General features: G+C 44.1%; 1 protein-coding gene across 1 annotated transcript; it reads right to left on the bottom strand.

The window, feature by feature from the left end:
* Window positions 1-4,078: 4,078 nt before the first annotated feature.
* Window positions 4,079-14,096, bottom strand: GSTO1 (glutathione S-transferase omega 1). Its single transcript, XM_025993344.2, has 6 exons — window positions 13,753-14,096; window positions 13,387-13,495; window positions 9,043-9,265; window positions 6,952-7,050; window positions 5,460-5,566; window positions 4,079-4,306 (listed from the first exon to the last, which is right to left on the bottom strand). The coding sequence occupies exons 1-6, from the start codon at window positions 13,784-13,786 to the stop codon at window positions 4,153-4,155; spliced, it is 726 nt and encodes a 241-aa protein (XP_025849129.1). The 5' UTR covers window positions 13,787-14,096; the 3' UTR covers window positions 4,079-4,152.
* Between the last annotated feature and the right edge of the window lie 4,244 nt (window positions 14,097-18,340).

Genomic DNA, 18,340 nt, shown 5'->3' with positions numbered 1-18,340 from the left:
GGGTCTCCAGGATCAGGCCCTGGGCTGAAGGTAGCACCAAACCGCTGAACCACCGGGCTGCCCTCCCCACTTCCTTTCTAAGAACTGATATGTACCTCTTTGAAATCCTCTAGGCAAACTTTCTATCTTATGTTATTATATCATGTCTAGACCTCTATTATACTGATTAACTCAAGCAAAAAACAAATAGTAATATGGCCATATGAAACCTACTCTAAAACATTTCTAGCCACCTGAAATATAATCAGATCTGTTTTGAAAATGTGGGAAACTTTAGTCATGGGTAATAATGACTCAAGCCTTCTAGGAAAAGAATGCCACCACAGAAATAGTTTCTTTCTTTCTTTTTTTTTTTTAATTTTTATTTATTTATTTATGATAGTCACACACAGAGAGAGAGAGAGGCAGAGACATAGGCAGAGGGAGAAGCAGGCTCCATGCACTGGGAGCCCGACGTGGGATTCGATCACGGGTCTCCAGGATCGCGCCCTGGGCCAAAGGCAGGCTCCAAACCGCTGCGCCACCCAGGGATCCCTCTTTTTTTTTTTTTTTTTTTTTAAGATTTATTTATTTATTCATGATAGACAGAGAGAGACAGAGAGGGAGAGAGAGACAGAGACAGAGACAGAGACAGAGGGAGAAGCAGGCTCCAGGCCGGGAGCCTGACGCGGGACTCGATCCAGGGACTCCAGGATCTCGCCCTGGGCCAAAGGCAGGCGCCAAACCGCCAAGCCACCCAGGGATCCCAGAAATAGTTTCTTTATTCTAATTACACAAGTCTCTGTTTTAAGAAAAGGAAAGTGGAGTTTGCGTTTTGCAGTTCTTAAAATCTTTTTTTTTTTTTGCCACATCAATCTCTGACAGTGGCAGGAACTGGAGGACATTCTCTTAATATTTCAGAAGCCTAATTTACATGAAAAATTCTGTTACTGGGTGTTCAAAAATTGTTCACCAAGTTCAAAGAGTGAGATAAGTAAGGGAAAAAGCTCTGTTTTCAAATAGGTCTAAACCCAGGACTATTTCCAGAAAGTTAGGATCATAAGGAATCCTATGTTCTAATGCCCTTGGAACGTTTTTGTTTCATTTTTACTGAGATATAATTGACATACAGCTTTGTATGAGTTCAAGATACACAACACAATGACTTGATTTACCTAACTGGTATGATTACCATAATAGGTTTAATTAACATCCATCTCCTCATACAGGTAAGGTATATAAAAAAATTCTCCCCATGAGATTTTTAAGATCTACTTTGTTACTTAGCAAATTTCAAATATATCAAACAGCAGTGTTAAATCTCATTGTACACTACATCCCCAGGACTTATCTTATAACTGAAAGTGTGTACCTTTTGACCACCTTTATCAAATCCTACATCCCTCCTCCACGAAACACACACACACACACACACACACACACACATACACACACACACAAACACACAAATCTGGGACATATCAAATAAAATTACTAAAGTTATCAGAAGCGGAACTTCACCTCCCCATTAGGTAAACCTGAGTCAAAGGAGACTTTTTAAGTACTAGATTCTGCTTTCCTATTCCTATTTCTCTTTACAGCTTGGGGAATCACAGAAAAAAAAATTAAAACATTTTAACATGATAACATTTGAAGGAGCAAAGGCAGATTTTCAAGATCCTGAAAACAGCCAAAGTTAAACACCGTAAAATCAAACAAAACACTAAGTTTGGAAAAGGAACCTCAATACTTCCTGTTAAGTCCCAGACATATGATGTGTCATAAAGTGGATTCTATCCTCTCCTGGCTCAACCTCTAAATGCTAATGACTAAAGACAGACCCAGGTGGAAGCATATGTGAGTTCTTCTCTCCCAAGGACTCTAAGAGCTCAGGCTGGATTTGAATCACCTTTTTCAGCATTACCTAGGTTGGTGACCTTGAGAAACACACATTTTTCTTTCTATGCCCTTTTGATCCCATCCATAATTTGGAGGCAATAGTACCAATATATTCTATGGCTTGGGGAGGATTAATTCAGCTACTGGTTGAGAGGCATTCCGTATCTAGTAAGCATCTAACATCAGCTATTATTTTTATTAGTATTGGAACATAGCAGGGAAGTCCCATAAGTATTCGTAAAGTGAAGACATTCCCGGGGACCAAATGCTGCACCTTCCAGTGTCCTGTAATGTAGCTAACCCAGGGGTGCCCCGTGCAGGACTGGGAATCCTGAGCTGAGGTCCTCTTTACCTGTCTCCAGCCAAATCAGAACAATAAGAACAAGTCAGTGAGGTTTTTTTTTTTTTCCTTTTTACGTTAAAGGGATTCGCTTTAACGACCTATTCTTTAAGTCATAGACCTTGTGCCTTTCCTGATGTTAAAATCTTTGATGAAACTTTGATGAGGTTAAATCGTCGGATTTTTCTTTTAGAAGGGTTAGGCAAACCCGAAATTCCTGAAAAACCCCCAAATCCAGAATTGACCTCAAACCCCTTCTCCCTTCCAATGCCTCGCAGACCGGACAGACCCCGCCCCCCCCGCCCCCGGGACCTCCCCGCGCCGGGCGGGGGGACCGGACACCGGGCGGGCAGCGGCGGCGGCCGCGCGGGGCGGGGGCAGAGGGAGGCGGGGCCCCAGGCGAACCCGCCCCTCAGACCGCGATCCTACCCGCCAACTGGCCGCGGCGCCCGGAGCTCCAGCCAATCCTTAAGGCGTTTGGAAGCTCCGCGGCCGAGCAGTACGCAGCCGAGCCAATGGGCGGCCGCGTTACAGGCTGCTGGACACCGAAGTCGCGAGTCCTCGCCGTGTCTGTGTCTGGCCGCCCTGGAAGCCCGCTAGTGGCTGGCGGAGGCGCCTCGGCGCCGGGGTCTGCATCCGACCCGGGCCTGGAGGGCGGGGCAGGCGGCCGGCGGCAGAGATGGGTCCGCCCGGGGCCTGCGCGCTGGTGGCGGCCGAGGGTGGGCTGCGGGAAGCCTTTTGTGAAGTCAACCGGTTCTCACTGCCTCTCAGGGCGCGGTCCCCGGGTCGCCTGCATCACCGGGGGGCGGGGGGCTCATCTCAAATGTGGACTTGGCGGCGCACCCTGGACCCACCGAGTGGGACCCCGGCGGCGAGCCTCGGCTGATTGTTATGCGCTCTTACGTTTCAGAATAAGTGGGGGCGGGCAGCCGGGCCCAGCGGCTTAGCGCCGCCTTCAGCCCGGGGCGTGATCCCGGGGCCCGGGATCGAGTCCCGCGTCGGGCTCGTCCATGGAGCCTGCTTCTCTGCCTGTGTCTCTGCCTCTCTTTCTGTCTGTGTCTCTCATGAATAAATAAATCTTTAGAAAACAAAAATAGGGGAAACTGATGGGGCGGGTGGACAGCTCCCTGATTTTGATGGCAAGAGTCGTGTGCTGGCTGTGCTCTCCGGTCTCTCTGCCAGCATCTTGCAGACTCAACCTCGGGATCTGGGTGAAATCATCTGTACAATGAAATGATGCTCTCCGACCTGCCTTCTCATGGAGGTGATGGGATGTTAGAAATTAAATAGAAGCCTAGTGGGCTGTGGAATTATATGCAAGATGGCGTGAATGTTTTTGAATTACTCATTTAGATTTATACCGAATTGATGGAGGCTGTCTACACAGTATATATTTACATTTATGGGACCCCTGCTGGGGTATCATACCCAACACGGGAGTTGGCAGGAAAAATCTGAAGGAGATTGAGACTGGCGACTGGGAGACCAAATAGGACTCCTACTTACCTGACTTTGAGGTGCTATGAGTCTAGTCTTCAGTGGTGACAATGGGAATAAGAAAGGTAGTGGGGTTGATGGAAAGGAAAGAATGAGGATTGAAGACTTGAGAGGGCAGCTCTTGAGACGACAGGGTATTCAAGTGGAAATGTCCTATGGGCAGTAAGAAATCTAGATTGAAGTCCAGTTCTTACCAGAGACGATGACTTAGAGGTTTGCAGCACACACTGATAAAACCCTTAGAATCATGTGAGCATCGTGAGACAGGAAATGTGCTTACTTTTCTACAGGAGAGCCTCAAGGAAATCAGAGACGGTAATCCAATGAGACGTGAGAGTGTAAAAATGTGAGATGAGAGAGAGGTAAAATGAAAGCTCATTTTTACTCATATTAGTGAAAGAAAATATCAGACATTTCATTGCTGACTCTTGCCCCCATCAGAGCCCATAGTCACAGGCCTCGGGGCTGTTCTGCAAGTAGAGATTGAGGAATCCTCGAAGGGTGTCGGCCTCATTGAGGAGGGCTGATACGGCAGGATCTTCCTTCATGGCTGCCATCCAGAGCTTAAGTTTTGGAGTGTGGTCTACACAACTGTGGGGAGGGAAAAGGATGAAGATGTGAGCTAGATTAATTAGGAAGGCCTTGCAAAGCCTCCTGTATCAGTATCACTCTGCAGTTTCCTTTTGTTTTCTTCTAATCTTTTAAAATATTCCTTTAAAATGCACATAATCAGGGGATGTCTGGGTGGCTCAGGTAGTGATCCCAGAGTCCTGGGATGGAGTCCCACATTGGGCTCCCGAAGGGAAGCCTGCACCCTCTACCTATGTCTCTGCCTCTCTCTGTGTCTCTCATGAATAAAGAAAATCTTTGAAAGAAAAATAAATAAAATCTTTTTTTAAAATGCATATAATTAGAATAGTAGATTTGATAGATATTGTAGAGGTCCTTGTTTCATGGAAAAGGAATCTTAGAGTGAAGTGACCTGCTCAGTTAGCATGAGAATTTGTCCAGGTAGACTAATAACTTTTTTTTTTTTTAAGATTTTATTTATTTATTCATGAGAGACATGGGGAGAGAGAGAGAGAGAGGCAGAGACACAGGCAGAGGGAGAAGCAGGCTCCATGCTGGGAGCCTGATGTGGGACTCGATCCCGGGACCCCAGGATCACGCCCTGGGCCAAAGGCAGGCACTAAACCACTGAGCCACCCAGGGATCCCCTAGACTAATAACTTTTTAGAAGGAGAACATGAAAGACACAATGAATGTTATATATTTATTATTCTACAGCCAGACTGTGACTAAAAGTAGCCCTGAATACCTCTAAGCTCTAAGAATTGGGAGTAAGCCAAGGTGGCTGCCAAACTTCAAAACATGGAATTTGGAAAATAGTGTGGGAATCCTTCTGGTAAATGGGAGGTAGTATTGGTCATATAATCCTGCATCACATGCTTATAAAAATGTCCATCCTTACAGATTTTTAATTGGAGAGGAGGGAGTAAGTTACTTTTAAAACATTTTACTACATGTCATAGGACTCTCTGCCCACCCCTCCCCTACACACTCCAGGAATGGAGAAGGATGGTGAGTATATGCCCTGGATGGTCCGAGATGCTCCTCCTGTTGCTTGTTCCCATTCATACCAATTATATAAAATATTTTAATTTTTGTTCAGAAAAAAAGGTCAATATATACTCTTCCAGTTATCATTATCTTAAATTATGCACAAAATATTCAAATGTCTTACTCATTTAACTCCAGAGCTTCAAGCCGTTCAAACCAGGGCCAGATGAGGTAATCAATCATAGAAAGAGAATTACCACCAAAGAAAGTTGTCTTCTTATTGGTCAGAACCTGGACATAAACAGCATAAGAGTACTTGTTATTTGTGCACTTAGTAAGATTCATCATTAGAAATGAGTAAGGCAAGTTAAGTACAGCAAGTGAGAGCAGCAGCTTTTACTGACGTATTCAAGCTGGCTTTTTGTTTAAACTTTAGAATCTCCTGGTTTGGGATGAAGCCAGCAACTGATAAAATGAACTGGAAAATAGAAGAAAAAAAAAAAAGCAACAGAGTACAGGATCTTTGTAATACATATACCCAACAAAGGACTGGTATTCAGAATACAGAGAGAACTACTGGCAATAATAAAAAAGACAACTCATTAGAAAATTGGGCCAGACTTGAACTTCACAAAAGAGGATATTCAAATGGCCAAAAACCATTTGAAAAGGTATTAAATTACATTAGACATCAGGGAAATGCAAATTAGAGCCAAAATGTAATACCACTACATACCCATCATAATGGCTAAAATTAACAAGGCAAAGTCAACAAGGGTGTGGAACCACTGCTGGTAGGAGTATAAACTGGTGCAACTGTGTCTTAACAGTATGAACTAAAGCTGAGTGCGTGCATACTCTAACCCAGTAATTCTACTCTTTGGAAATATGAACATATGTTCACCAAAAGAAAGGTCGAAAAATGTTATTGCAGCACAATTTGTAATAGCCCCAAAGTGGAAATGTTACTGTCCATCAGGAGTAAAATGGAGAAACAAACTGCTATCATATGTTGAAACAGTACACAAAAGATAGGAATGAACTACATACAACATAGATGAATCTCACAAATCTAATACTGTATGAAAGAAGCCAGACCCAAAAGAGTGCATATCATATGATTCCATATGTAGAAAATATTAAAACAGCCAAAACTAATGTTTCTTGATATGGGTGCTGGTTCCATGACTGTTCATTTTGATAAACTTTACCTAAAAGCTTATTAAGCTTATTAAGGTGTTAAGCTTTATTTTATAAGGTGTTAAGCTTTATTTTATAATGGTGTTTTGGCTTGTATGTTTAACATAACAGCTCATAGCAATCTGTCATAACCTCAAATTCCTTTTTTGATGTTATTACTAATTGCCACAAAGTGATTTGGGGAAAGGGAGTATAAAGGACAGTATAGAAGGAAGAAGACAGGGCAGCTTGGGTGGCTCAGTGGTTTAGCACTGCCTTTAGCCCAGGGCATGATCCTGGAGATCCGGGATCGAGTCCCACGTCAGGCTCCCTGCATGGAGCCTGCTTCTCCCTCTGCCTGTGTCTCTACCACTCTCTCTGTGTCTCTCATGAATAAATAAATAAAATCTTTGAAAAAAAAAAAAAAAAAAGGAAGGAAGAAAGAAGACAGAGGATACAATGTTTCATTTACTCTGACAAAACCCAGAAGAGATTACCTCCTCTAGCTTGCTGAATTCCTTCCGTAATTCTTCTTTTAGGCCAGAGCCATCTTCCTTATTTTGTCTTCTCAGAAAGCCTGTTACCAAAGATGGAACCTAGACAGAGAATAATTTTGTAGTTATCGGTGTGATGTAAACTATACCAACTTCCTCACAGAAAAGCATGATGGAACCCTCGAGTCCCAGGTCAGGGTGTTGGAGACACCTTAAAAGCTGCACTAATTTCTGTGTTCCCAGAGGTTGGATACTGATCTTAGAAACAGTTCTGGGGAGTGAGTGCTGTTTGGTCAGGATTTTACTTTAAGATTTTATTTGTTTATTTATGTGAGAGAGAGAGAGAGAGAGAGAGAGAGAGAGATAGTGACCAATAGCACAAGTGTAGAGGGAAGGGAGAAGCAAGTTCTCTGCTGAGCAAGAAGCCCGATGCAGGGTTCGATCCCAGGACCTCAGGATCATGACTTGAGCCGAAGTCAGATGCCCAACTACTGAGCTACCCAGTCAGAAATTCCCCAGTCAGGATTTTATACGTTGCAAATAATAGAACCCACTTTGGTGAGTTTGAGCCAAAAAATGTCTTAATTAGACACTGAGTAACTCATAGAATTATTGAGAGTCTGAAAAGATAGGCTGGGAACTAAGCTGGAACATTCTGGAAGTCATGCTCAGAACTGACCTGATGGGAAGCACGCCCTGCTGCCAGGGATTTGAGCAGTAAGTGCACTAGTTCTTGCCCTGCCAGAGGATGGGCTCTGAGGTAACTAATGCCTTAGCCCTGCCGCTGTTTCTGCTCCGGGATTTCATCTTGCAACCACGACTACGGCTCCCCAAAGCCTGGAGCTCTGCTCCACAGCACTCTCGCCAGCAGAACCGGTGCCCCACACCAAGCCTGTCTCCTCACATTGCTCATTTCTGAATCCAGCTCTACCTCGTCCGTTTCTGACAGAAGAGCCTCGGTCCCAGGCCTTCACCCCAACTGCAAAGGGCACTGGGGAAGAGAATCTTTCTGCTTTCTACCTCGGGGAGGACGTGAGAAGGCTGTTCACCAGGTGTAGCGTCAGACGTGTGGTGGTCGTGCTGGAGGTGTTTATATCTTTTAATACTTCAGTCTTTGATATCATTTCCCAGTTTAAGTCAACGGGTGCTTGTAAAAATATAGGAGAATGTCTGAAATCCTATGCAGGTCAGTACAGCTTGCCCTCATTGAACCGAAGGTTTGTAGGCAGCACTTCTGTCCACAGTTCCACCTGGGCCTACCTGGTTTTTTATCCCTGCTTTTCCTTAAATGTCTGCTTCATATATTATCAAGTCCCTCAACAATGCTCTTAATTTCTGCTTCCTTAAAAATTTTATTTGGGGGGGGCGGTGCCAACGTAGCTCAGTTGGTTAAGCATCTGCCTTTAGCTCAGGTCATGGTCTCAGGGTCCTGGGATCAAGCCCCGAGTCAGAGCTGAGAAGCAGGCTCCCTGTTTTATAGAAACTGATTTTTATCCAGAAGAATGGAGCAATTACTATACTCCTTTTACAAGTGAGAAGCCAAGGCACAGAAGTAAATAAGTAACTTGCTCGGAGTCACACAGCTAGGGAGTGGCAGAGCTGGTCGGAGACTGAGGCAGGGAGCCAACAGTGATGGGAACGCGGCCTCCGCCGAAAGGAGCTCACAGCCCCCGTGCAACACACAGGCAAGAAGGCAGTCACTGACAGAGAGGAGTTAGCACATGGCAGACCCTAGGGCTGGGCACCAACCCAGCCCGGACACGCTTCTGGAAGGCAGCAGAACCTGAGCAGATACATGAGAGAGAACTTGGAGATAATCAGGCAAAGTGAGAAGGGGGAAGAACCTCCCAGCAAAAGTTTAGGAGGAGGTAGGGAGTCTGGGAAAACAAAACCTTCGGTGTGGCTAGAACACAGGGTCTGAAGAGGGAAGAGGGCTAACTCTGGAGAGTTTGCAGGTTTGCAGGACATGTCAGAGCAGACAGCAGCACTGCTTTGTTTTCCTTTCCTACATCACTGAATCACAAATGACAACACTGACTTAGCTTGAAAAGCAAAGTTTCTTCAGAGAGGAGCTGAAGTTTCTTATATACACACCTTGGAAAATAACTCAAACACCATCTTTTGGCAAGCTTTCTCATAGGGATCATCCGGCAACAGCTTCTTCCCTGGATATGCTTCATCCAGATACTCACAAGTGATAGGAGATTCATAGATCAATTGACCCTGACTGTTTTCCAGAACTGGCACTAGGCCAAAGGGATTCTTCTTAAAGAACCACTCAGGCTTATTTTTCAGGTTGATGTTGATGATTTCATGCCTGAAAGAGACATGGAAAACAATGAAGAGAGTGGCACTTTTTTTTTTTTTTTTGTACTTCTGAGTAAATCCTCACTGGTCCTACCATCCACTCAACTCATCAGACCCCAAATTTAGGATTCAACTCAGTCTGGATCCCTTTTCCCTTGCTCCCTCTTCCTCAAGTCAAATGGATCATCAAGACTTGTCAGCTAGACCTCCTTATCTTATCAACCTCTCAGTTTGACGACTGCCTGCTTCCTTGTCCAAAACATTATTTGCCAGCTGGACATCTACTGTATTCTCCTCCCAGCCTCTCTGCTTCCACTGTGCCCTCCCCACAGTCCATTTTCCACACACAAAAGTAAATTGGATCAGGCCACCCTCCTGTTTGCAACCCATTGATTGATTCTTATTGCAATGAGGATAAAAAAACTAAACTCTGTGGCATGTACTCTGGCCCCTCCTTTCCTGTCATCTGTTTCCTAGGAATTGGCCGCTGGTCATTACAATCTGGCCACACTGGCCTTTTTTATATCCCTTGAATTTGCCAAACATGTTCTCACCTTAGAGCATTTACATTGTGTTCCTCTGCTATCTCTGCCTGTCTTCAGGCCCTCCCTGACTACTGTCTCTGAAGCTGCTGAGAGCCTCTACTACATGATCATTTTGTTTCACTTTCTTCATTGAACCGATGACATATACCTGAATTACTTTGCCCATTTATTTATATGCTTATTATGTCACCTCTCAAGAATGTAAGCTCCATGAAAGCAGGGATTTTATGTACCTTGTGTGGGACCCAGGAAATTTAACAAAAATCCCCTGCCCCTGGACAAGCAGAGCAGGACTAACTCCATTTTGTGCTGCACCCGCCACCTCCTGTATCACCCCCACATGACCTGCTTATTGCTTAAGGCGCTGCCCCACCCTAGTCAAGCCGCTGAGCACACCCTTATAGGAAATCGGCTCATAACAATGTAACTCTGCCTTGTGCCCACCAAAACTGCCTGCCAATTCTGACCAAAGTAATAGGCCAGCTCAAATGGATACTAGGGTAAAATGTAATTCAATCGGCCACCTGTGTGTGGACTGACATGACTGCAACTTTCTGTGTGTGTTAAAATCCCATTGGCCACTGGCCCCTATAAAGCTGCTACGCCTCTTAGTGTCGGGGTCCAAGTCCCTGCTCCACTGTGTCGGGTACACTTGGACCCAAGCTAGAGCTTGTAAATAAACCCTCATGTGTTTGCATCGGTGTCAGCTCCTTGGTGCTTTCGCGGATTCGCAATCTTGGACACAGCACCTTGTTCATATTAATAAACGTGTACAAGAATAAAATTTCAAATACATTTAAATCCTATGAAAACAATAAAAATGATTTCGGATAGGGTTGAGTAAATATTTGTTGAATGGATGAATGAATAAGTGGAAATGCCTCAAGATTGTCAATAACATAACCCATTTTGGACTAAGCAGTATTCTAATTGTAAATTATATAAGGTAACTAGCCAAATTGTTTTCACTACTTACTATATGAGAATCAATATGATAAAATTCAATTCCTTTTGCTAAATTGAAAAGAAGGTTATTAAGGAATCCAAAAAATCCACCCACAATATAAAGTTTCAGATTAAATGTCCATGCACTGATATTTTTTAAAATGTTACATGGGTAGGGATGCCTGGGTGGCTCAGTGGTTGAGCATCTGCCTTTGGCTCAGGTCATGGTCCAGGAGTCCTGGGATCGAGTCCCACATCAGGCTCCCCTCAAGGAGCCTGCTTCTCCCTCTGCCTATATCTCTGCCTCTGTGTGTCTCTCATGAATAAATAAATAAAATCTTTAAATGTTACATGGGTAAATCACACTAAGCAAACCAAAAGGGAAGAAACCAGATGAAATCCAAGCTGTATTCAGACTGTAACTAGATCTAACTTGTTTCCTGCCTGAGAGATTGTAGAGGAAATGAGAGAAAGGAAAGTTTCATATAATTGTTAAAGCCAGGTCCATGTAATTGTCCAAGCTGGGTAACTGTTCAATAGAACAAGTTAGTTACTAAAAACTAATATACTCCAACACCTTTTGTTTCCTATTTCCCCATCCACCTCAGTCATTAGAACAGTGTTTAGTTTGAGGATTTAAATATGTAATCCCCCATGGAAACAAGAAGGGCTGGATTGAACACTAGTATACATTTGTGTATATAGAGGTTCATGTGCTGACAGATTATGAGTCATCAAAAGAAATCCAAGGCCAATCCCTGCCAAGGAATTAACATTTCTGAAATCTTATACCATGAAAACAAAAGGTAGAGCCTGGCTTTTGTGATAAAGAAGGTTCTTAGAACACACATGCATTTGGTAACCTGACATTATGAGTCGACAAGTCAACACACCTGCTGTAACAAGTTGGAATATGTACTTTAGAGAAAACCACGCTTTGTTAGGTGATACCATGTAGCAAAAATCTAGCACCTCTCTAACAAAAGTCTTCTGGGCATCAAACTAAAAACTGGTCCATGAATGTAGAAGACCTCTGTTGTTTGCACTACCTGCCAACTGTTTTCTCCACCCCCATACACACACTATAAATCAGTTCAATTTTTCCTTTAGAAAACTATCCCAGTAAATAAGGTAGGGTTGTTTTCAACCTAGAGTTCCAGAGGGGCACATAAGTCAGGACTTTATGTTTCCCAATCCAGCTGTTCTTTGCTCCTGTACTTTTCAATTACATGAGCACAAGATATATCTTTTTTCAATCCTATTTGAATAGGATTACTCTTAATTTCTTATTACAAGAAATTCTAATATGGAAAATATTGTAGTATTTGGATAAAACATAACATTCTGGATGTTACTAAATGTTGAATATTTTGCTATGTGTTCAGGATCAATTTCATCAGAATAAGATGCAAATCTTAGTGAAGTGATGGCTAATCTGAAAATATATTTTTTTCTTTGGAACGTATCTTACATTCTCTTAGGGAAAATTATTGTCTGCCTAATTCTTTCCCTAGAAGACTAAAATTAGTTTATAAACCCTAAGCACATGGATAGAAAATTTCTTAAGAATGAGGACTAGGTTTTAAACTTCTTTACCACAGGTACCTAATGTCTGCTCAACAGATTCCAAAGATCATTGGAAGGAAAGCAACTCCAATGGATATTGGTGTCAGGAGCCATGTGACTGTTGTATATTCCCCATGGATAACCAATACTCAAAAACTATTTGGTTTTGGGAAGCCCGGGTGGTTCAGCGGTTTAGCGCTGCCTTCAGCCCAGGGCCTGATCCTGGAGTCCCGGGATCAAGTCCCACGTCGGGCTCCCTGCATGGAGCCTGCTTCTCCCTCTGCCTGTGCCTCTGCCTCTCTCTCTCTCTTTGCCTCTCATGAATAAATATTTTTTTTAAAAAATCATAAAAAAAAAAAAAAAGAATGTGATCCAATCCAATCCCATGTCAGGCTCCCTGTGAGCAGCCTGCTTCTCCTTCTGTGTCTATGCCTCTCTCTGTCTCTCATGAATAAATCAATCAATCTTTTTAAAAACTTTAATTGCAAAGAGGCTTCACAAAAGATTGAATTTTTAAGCATATACACTTTGACTCAACAACCCAAGCTACAGAAATATGTACAGTATAGTGACTCAGCACCCTGCCTGAAGGTCAAGGCTTGGACTCTGCACTGGGGTAAACTGCCAGCTATTAGGGAAGGGACTATATAATCAGAATAACAGCAAACAGTATCACGTAAGATGGGCATGCATGTACAAGTGTAGTGAAAGCAAAAGGACAGTGAACCAGGAATCAGTGATCTACCAGAGCTAAAAGAGCGGCCGCTGGTCATTACCTGTCAAGGGATCTCGGCCTACCACCAACTTCATGAGAACCTCAGCTTTTCAGATCCATAAAATGGTTAGGTTGATGGAAATGGGGTATCCCAGACTGGTGTAATCTGTGGCAGTCCTCCCACCCCTCACCTGGGAAGTGGGTTCATAATTTGCTTTGTCCTCCAAAAGTCCGAGAATAGTTTATTTTGCAGCCAGGGAAGACCCTGGGGCCCTATCTGAGATTGCCCACCCGGCCGCCCCCTACCCCAGCAGCCGCTGCCAGGCCGGCTGGGGGAACGGCTCCCACCCGAGCCCTTACCTGATCCCCTTGGCCTTCAGGACCAAGAGTGTCCTCTGGGCGAACGGGCAAAACCTCATGCTGTAGACGCGGATGAGGCCCTCGGGGACCGGCCCCGGGGGCGCGCTTCCTGCGGGGCAGACGCGGAGGCGGTGAGCTCCGGAGGGCGGCGGGCGCCCCATCCCCCATCCCCCATCCCCCATCCCCCACCCCCCCGCCGCCCTGGGCCGCCGAGAGGTCCCGCGCGCTGCGGCCCGGCCCGGTGCCCCCCGCCCCGTAGGGGACCCAGGCGGCTCCGGAGCAGCCACTCCAGGCCACGCGGCTGGGGGCGGCTGGGGGCGGCCTGGAGCCCCGGGAGCCCCCCACCCCCCGGCCGGCGCGCCTCACCCTTCGCCAGGCTCCTGGCTGACCCTGCGGACATCGCGGCGCAGCGCACGGAGCTCGGGCCTCGGGTTTGCAGGCGAGTCAGGAAGTGGGCCGCCCCTCGCCCTGCGCTTCCTCCCTCCTCCTCTCCCGAGCGCACGCCTAGGCCCGCCGCTAGCTGGGGGCCGTGCTGTCCCGCCCCGCGGAGTCCCGGGCGCTTGAACTAAACCAGCGCCCCGCGATCGGGGCGGGCGCCCCGGCTGGCTCCCTCTCCCGCTCTCCGCGGGGAGGGATGCGCCGCCCCCGAGGCCTAGGTGCGCCGCAGGAAATCGCAGCCGGGAGCCCACCTGACGCGCCCACCTGGGCCTAGGGCTGGCAGCTGGGGCTTGTGCCCAGGAGCACCGTGCTGGCCGCCAGGCGCCCCCGGCCAGAGGCGCAGAAGCAGCTCGACACCCTCAGAGCCATCCCCCCCCCCCCCCCCAGAAGCAGAGTGGTCCCCAGCCCTGCCTCCACGCAGGTGTATGCCTCCCCCTGACCCTGACCCTGACGGCCCCACCCCGCACCCGGCTGCTCTCAGGAGGCACGGGTCTGGTTGAAGTTCCCCCTCAGCCCCAAAACTCTCCTGATTTTCCTGATTTCAGGGCTCCTGGCCCCGGGCCCAGAGTTCCTCACAGTTGAGAACTTACTCTGCAAAGATACCTGTCCATGGCCCGGTGCCAGGTCGCCCAGCCATCCGTACAGCCTTTTCCTTTCCTTGTCACTATTAGCTTAATATGACTACTAGGACGGCCATTGTTGCGACTGTCACCTGTAGGACACATCTTTATTAGTATTTTTTTAAGATTTTGTTTATTTATTCATGAGTGACACAGAGAGACATATGCAGAGACACAGGCAGAGGGAGCTCAATGCAGGAACCGACCCCAGGACCCCAGGATCACGAACTGAGCCAAAGGCAGAGGCTCAACCGCTGAGCCACCCAGGCACCCCTTAAAATAAAATCTTTTTAATTTTAATCCAAAGGAAATAGCACATATGTGGATATTACTAACAAAATGATGGTGCTGCTTTCAAAAATCTATTAAAACTTTGGATTTTGAAGCCAAGTAGGGGGGCACAGGCTCAAAGTCCCACAGGTGGGCTGAGTAGATTTAGACTTGTAGATCTGGGAAAAATATCTGGCTGGAGCCACTGCTGAAACAACCCCTTCACTTAAAGGGTAGAGAAGAAGAGGTCCAGGGTACATGGTAGGGACACAGGAAAAGAGTAGTCAGTGTTTTGCTCCTCTGCCTAGATTTGAAAGCTGGTAACTCCTGTGCCATTTATTTGCTCAGTGTTGGTGTCTGTTTTTATTTTGATTTGTTCTGAGAGAGGCAGAGAGTGAGGTGATAAGCACACCAACCTTGCAGCCTTCCTGCTTGGGTTTGATCCTGACTCCACCCCTGTATTACTTTGCAAGGCTTAGGTTAACAAAGTACCACAAACTCAGTGGCTTAAGCAACAGACATTTATTTTTGCAGTTCTGGAGGCCAGAAGTCTGAGATCAAAGTGTTAGCAGTGTTGTTGCTTCCTTTTGAAGACTGTGAGGGAAACTGTTTCATGCCTCTCCCTTCACTTCTGGTGGCTTCCCTGGCAATCTTTGGCATCCTTGGCTTGTGGAAGCATCACCCCATTTCTGTTTCACCTTCACATGGCATCCTCCCTGTGTGCGTGTCTATGCCCAAATTGCCCCTCTTTAGAGGGATACTAGTCATATTGGATCAGAGACCCACCCTGCTCTAGTATGACCTCATCTTACTCTAACTAATTACAGCTGTAATGAACTTACTTCCAAATAAAGTCACATTCTGAGGTACTGGTGGTTGGGGTTTCAGCATATGGATTTATGAATTAATAATTCAACATATGAATTTATTATGAAACCATATGAATTAGAATAACCCCTTATTAACTGTGTGAATGTGGGCAAATTCCCTTTCTGTTTTATTTTTTTTAATTGTATTTATTTGAGACAGAGAGAGAGAGAGAGAGAACATGAGTAGGGGGAGAGGAAGAACAAGAAGCAGACTCCTTGCTGAGCAGGGAGCCTGGCAGGAGGCTTGATCCCAGGACACTGGGATCATGACCTGAGCCAAAGGCAGATGCTTAACTGACTGAGCCACCCAGGTGCCCCTCCCTTTGTGATTTAATTCCCTCATCTGTAAATGCAGTGCTAAAAACTTCTTGCCTCCTTTATAGAATTTGAAGAAGTATTAAATTAATAAATATATAGAAAGCACTTAGAACAGTTCTTGGCACAAAAGAAATGTTAAATTGATGCTTATGTTACAGATACTAAATGAAAAAAATTAAAGCCCATTTTTTTGCTAAAACATGTGTCCTATTTAACTCTTTTTTAGAACACTAACTTTTTTTTTAATAAAGGATTGAATTTTTTTTTTAATTTTTATTTATTTACGATAGTCACAGAGAGAGAGAGAGAGAGGCAGAGACACAGGCAGAGGGAGAAGCAGGCTCCATGCACCGGGAGCCCGACGTGGGATTCGATTCCGGGTCTCCAGGATCGTGCCCTGGGGCAAAGGCAAGCGCTAAACCGCTGCGCCACCCAGGGATCCAGAACACTAACTTTTGATGTCTTTTAGCACATTTATGATGTCACACAAATTAACTCTATAAATTTAAATCTCTGATTGGCCAACCTAATAATTGCAGGTCAGGGCATTATTTGAACACTTTTTTCTTTAATGGCTTGTTCCCTAATTAGCCTGAACAGAGTAACATTTTGTTGTAATGATTTGAAAAATCCAATTAAAATGTTAATTGCTCAAAGGAAGAAATTGAAAAGAAACTATATTGTCCCAGGAAACTACTGTCCTGAAGTACTGCTGTGATTTATAGTGGATCATCTCCAAGCTTTTTGTGTTTGTGTACATAATGTAACTATCTAGATTCACAAAGCTGTTAGTCACAGGTGAAAGGGCACAGTATTTCACTTTTTACAGCTGTCATTGTCAATAATTAACTTGAGGGGGCTAACTTGAATTACTTCTACTGGTTGAAAATCAAGACTTGGAGGTTCTGGTGATAAGAAACAGTTTTCAACCTTACAAGTACCACCTGTCTTTTCTGACCATATACAACCACCTGATACAAAATTCTTTTAGGACTTTTCAGGAATATAACTTGGTGTTTTTTGCTTGAGCTTTCTTTTTGTTTTGTTTCAAGTTTTTATTTAAATTATAGGTAGTTAACATATAATGTAATATTGATTTCTGGAGTGGAATTAAGTGATTCACCACTTACATATAATACCCAGTGTTCATCACAGCAAGTACAATCTGTAATACCCATCCCTCATTTAGTCCATCCCCCATCCACCTCCCTCTGTCAACCCTCAGCTTGTTCACTATAGTTAAGAATCTCTTATGGTTTGCTTCCCTCTTTTGTCTTTTCCCCTTTCCCCTATGTTCAACTGTTTTGTTTATTAAATTCCACATATGAGTGAAATCATATGGTATTTGTCATTCTCTGACTTATTTCACTTAGCATCATACACTCTAGCTCCATTCACATTGCAAATGGCAAGATTTTATTCTTTTTGATGGCTGAGTAATATTCCATTGTATATATATAATACCACATCTTCTTTATTCATTCATCAGTTGATGGACATTTGGGCTCTTTCTATAATTTTTCAATTGTTCATAATGCTGATATAAACATCAGAAATGTAATTTGAATAATTTTATACTTTTTAGTATGTGATCAATTAAAATTAATAAGCTATTTTTACAGAGTGAGTTAGGAATAATAAAAGTTACATGAAGTGCTTCACTCATTGTTTTAACTAACCATATTTAAAATTTCTTTGAAAATTAGGAGCCCTTGCCTTCTTAAAGAATTAACATTCTATGACAGTCCATAGCTGCCTTCATCAAAAAGATTCCATAGACGAATACAGGCTGAATGACTGAAAAATTTACTAGGGCCCAGAATGAGGTCAAGTAGGAAAAAAAATCATTATAACCCTCATAAATAAGATGCCATACAGGAATAAACAGTCCATAAAGAAAGGAGCTTGAAAAGCAAACAAACAAACAAAAAAAAAAAAAAAAAAAGGAAAAGAGGGTTGTAAAAGTTCACGGAGAGTACAATGGATAAATAATCTGTGGTATATTTATATAATGACCAACTATCCAGCAATGAAAACTAAAACACTATAGCTGCAGCTATTAACATAAATGTATCTCAAAAACACACAATTGAGTCACAAAAGTGAGTCACAAAATGGTATATATATATAACATGACTATGTATATTAACTTTGAAAACATGCAAAATGAAAGGTGCCTGGATGGCTTAGTCAGTTAAGTGTCCAACTCTTGATCTCAGCTCAAGTGTTTATCTCAAGGTTGTGAGTTCAAGCCCTGCATTGGAAAAAAAAAAAAAAAAAAAAAACAAAAAACTAGAAAAACAGAAAAAAAAAACATGCAAAATGAAACCATGTCAGTTATGGCCCATGTATATGGGGTAGAATTGAAAAACAAGGAGCAATAAACAGAATTTAGGAGAGTGAATACCTCCAGGGCAAGGAAGAGAAAAAAAAGGAGAA

This window comes from Vulpes vulpes, chromosome 15 (assembly GCF_048418805.1).
Source record: "Vulpes vulpes isolate BD-2025 chromosome 15, VulVul3, whole genome shotgun sequence".
In the NCBI taxonomy this organism is placed as follows: Eukaryota; Metazoa; Chordata; class Mammalia; order Carnivora; family Canidae; genus Vulpes; species Vulpes vulpes.
The sequence above is the reverse complement of the archived record's forward strand: the minus strand, read 5'-3'. Positions and strand labels throughout refer to the sequence as shown.

Bases quoted from the DNA above. Each gene is read 5' to 3' on its own strand.
- GSTO1 (XM_025993344.2), bottom strand. From the start codon at position 13,786: ATGTCCGCAGGGTCAGCCAGGAGCCTGGCGAAGG. The intron at 9,266-13,386 runs GTAAGGGCTCGG...TGTCTCTTTCAG, and splicing joins CTGAAGGCCAAGGGGATCAG to GCATGAAATCATCAACATCA. The intron at 4,307-5,459 runs GTAAGACATTTG...CCCTCCCCACAG, and splicing joins GAAGCTCTGGAGTTAAATGA to TTGTGTAGACCACACTCCAA.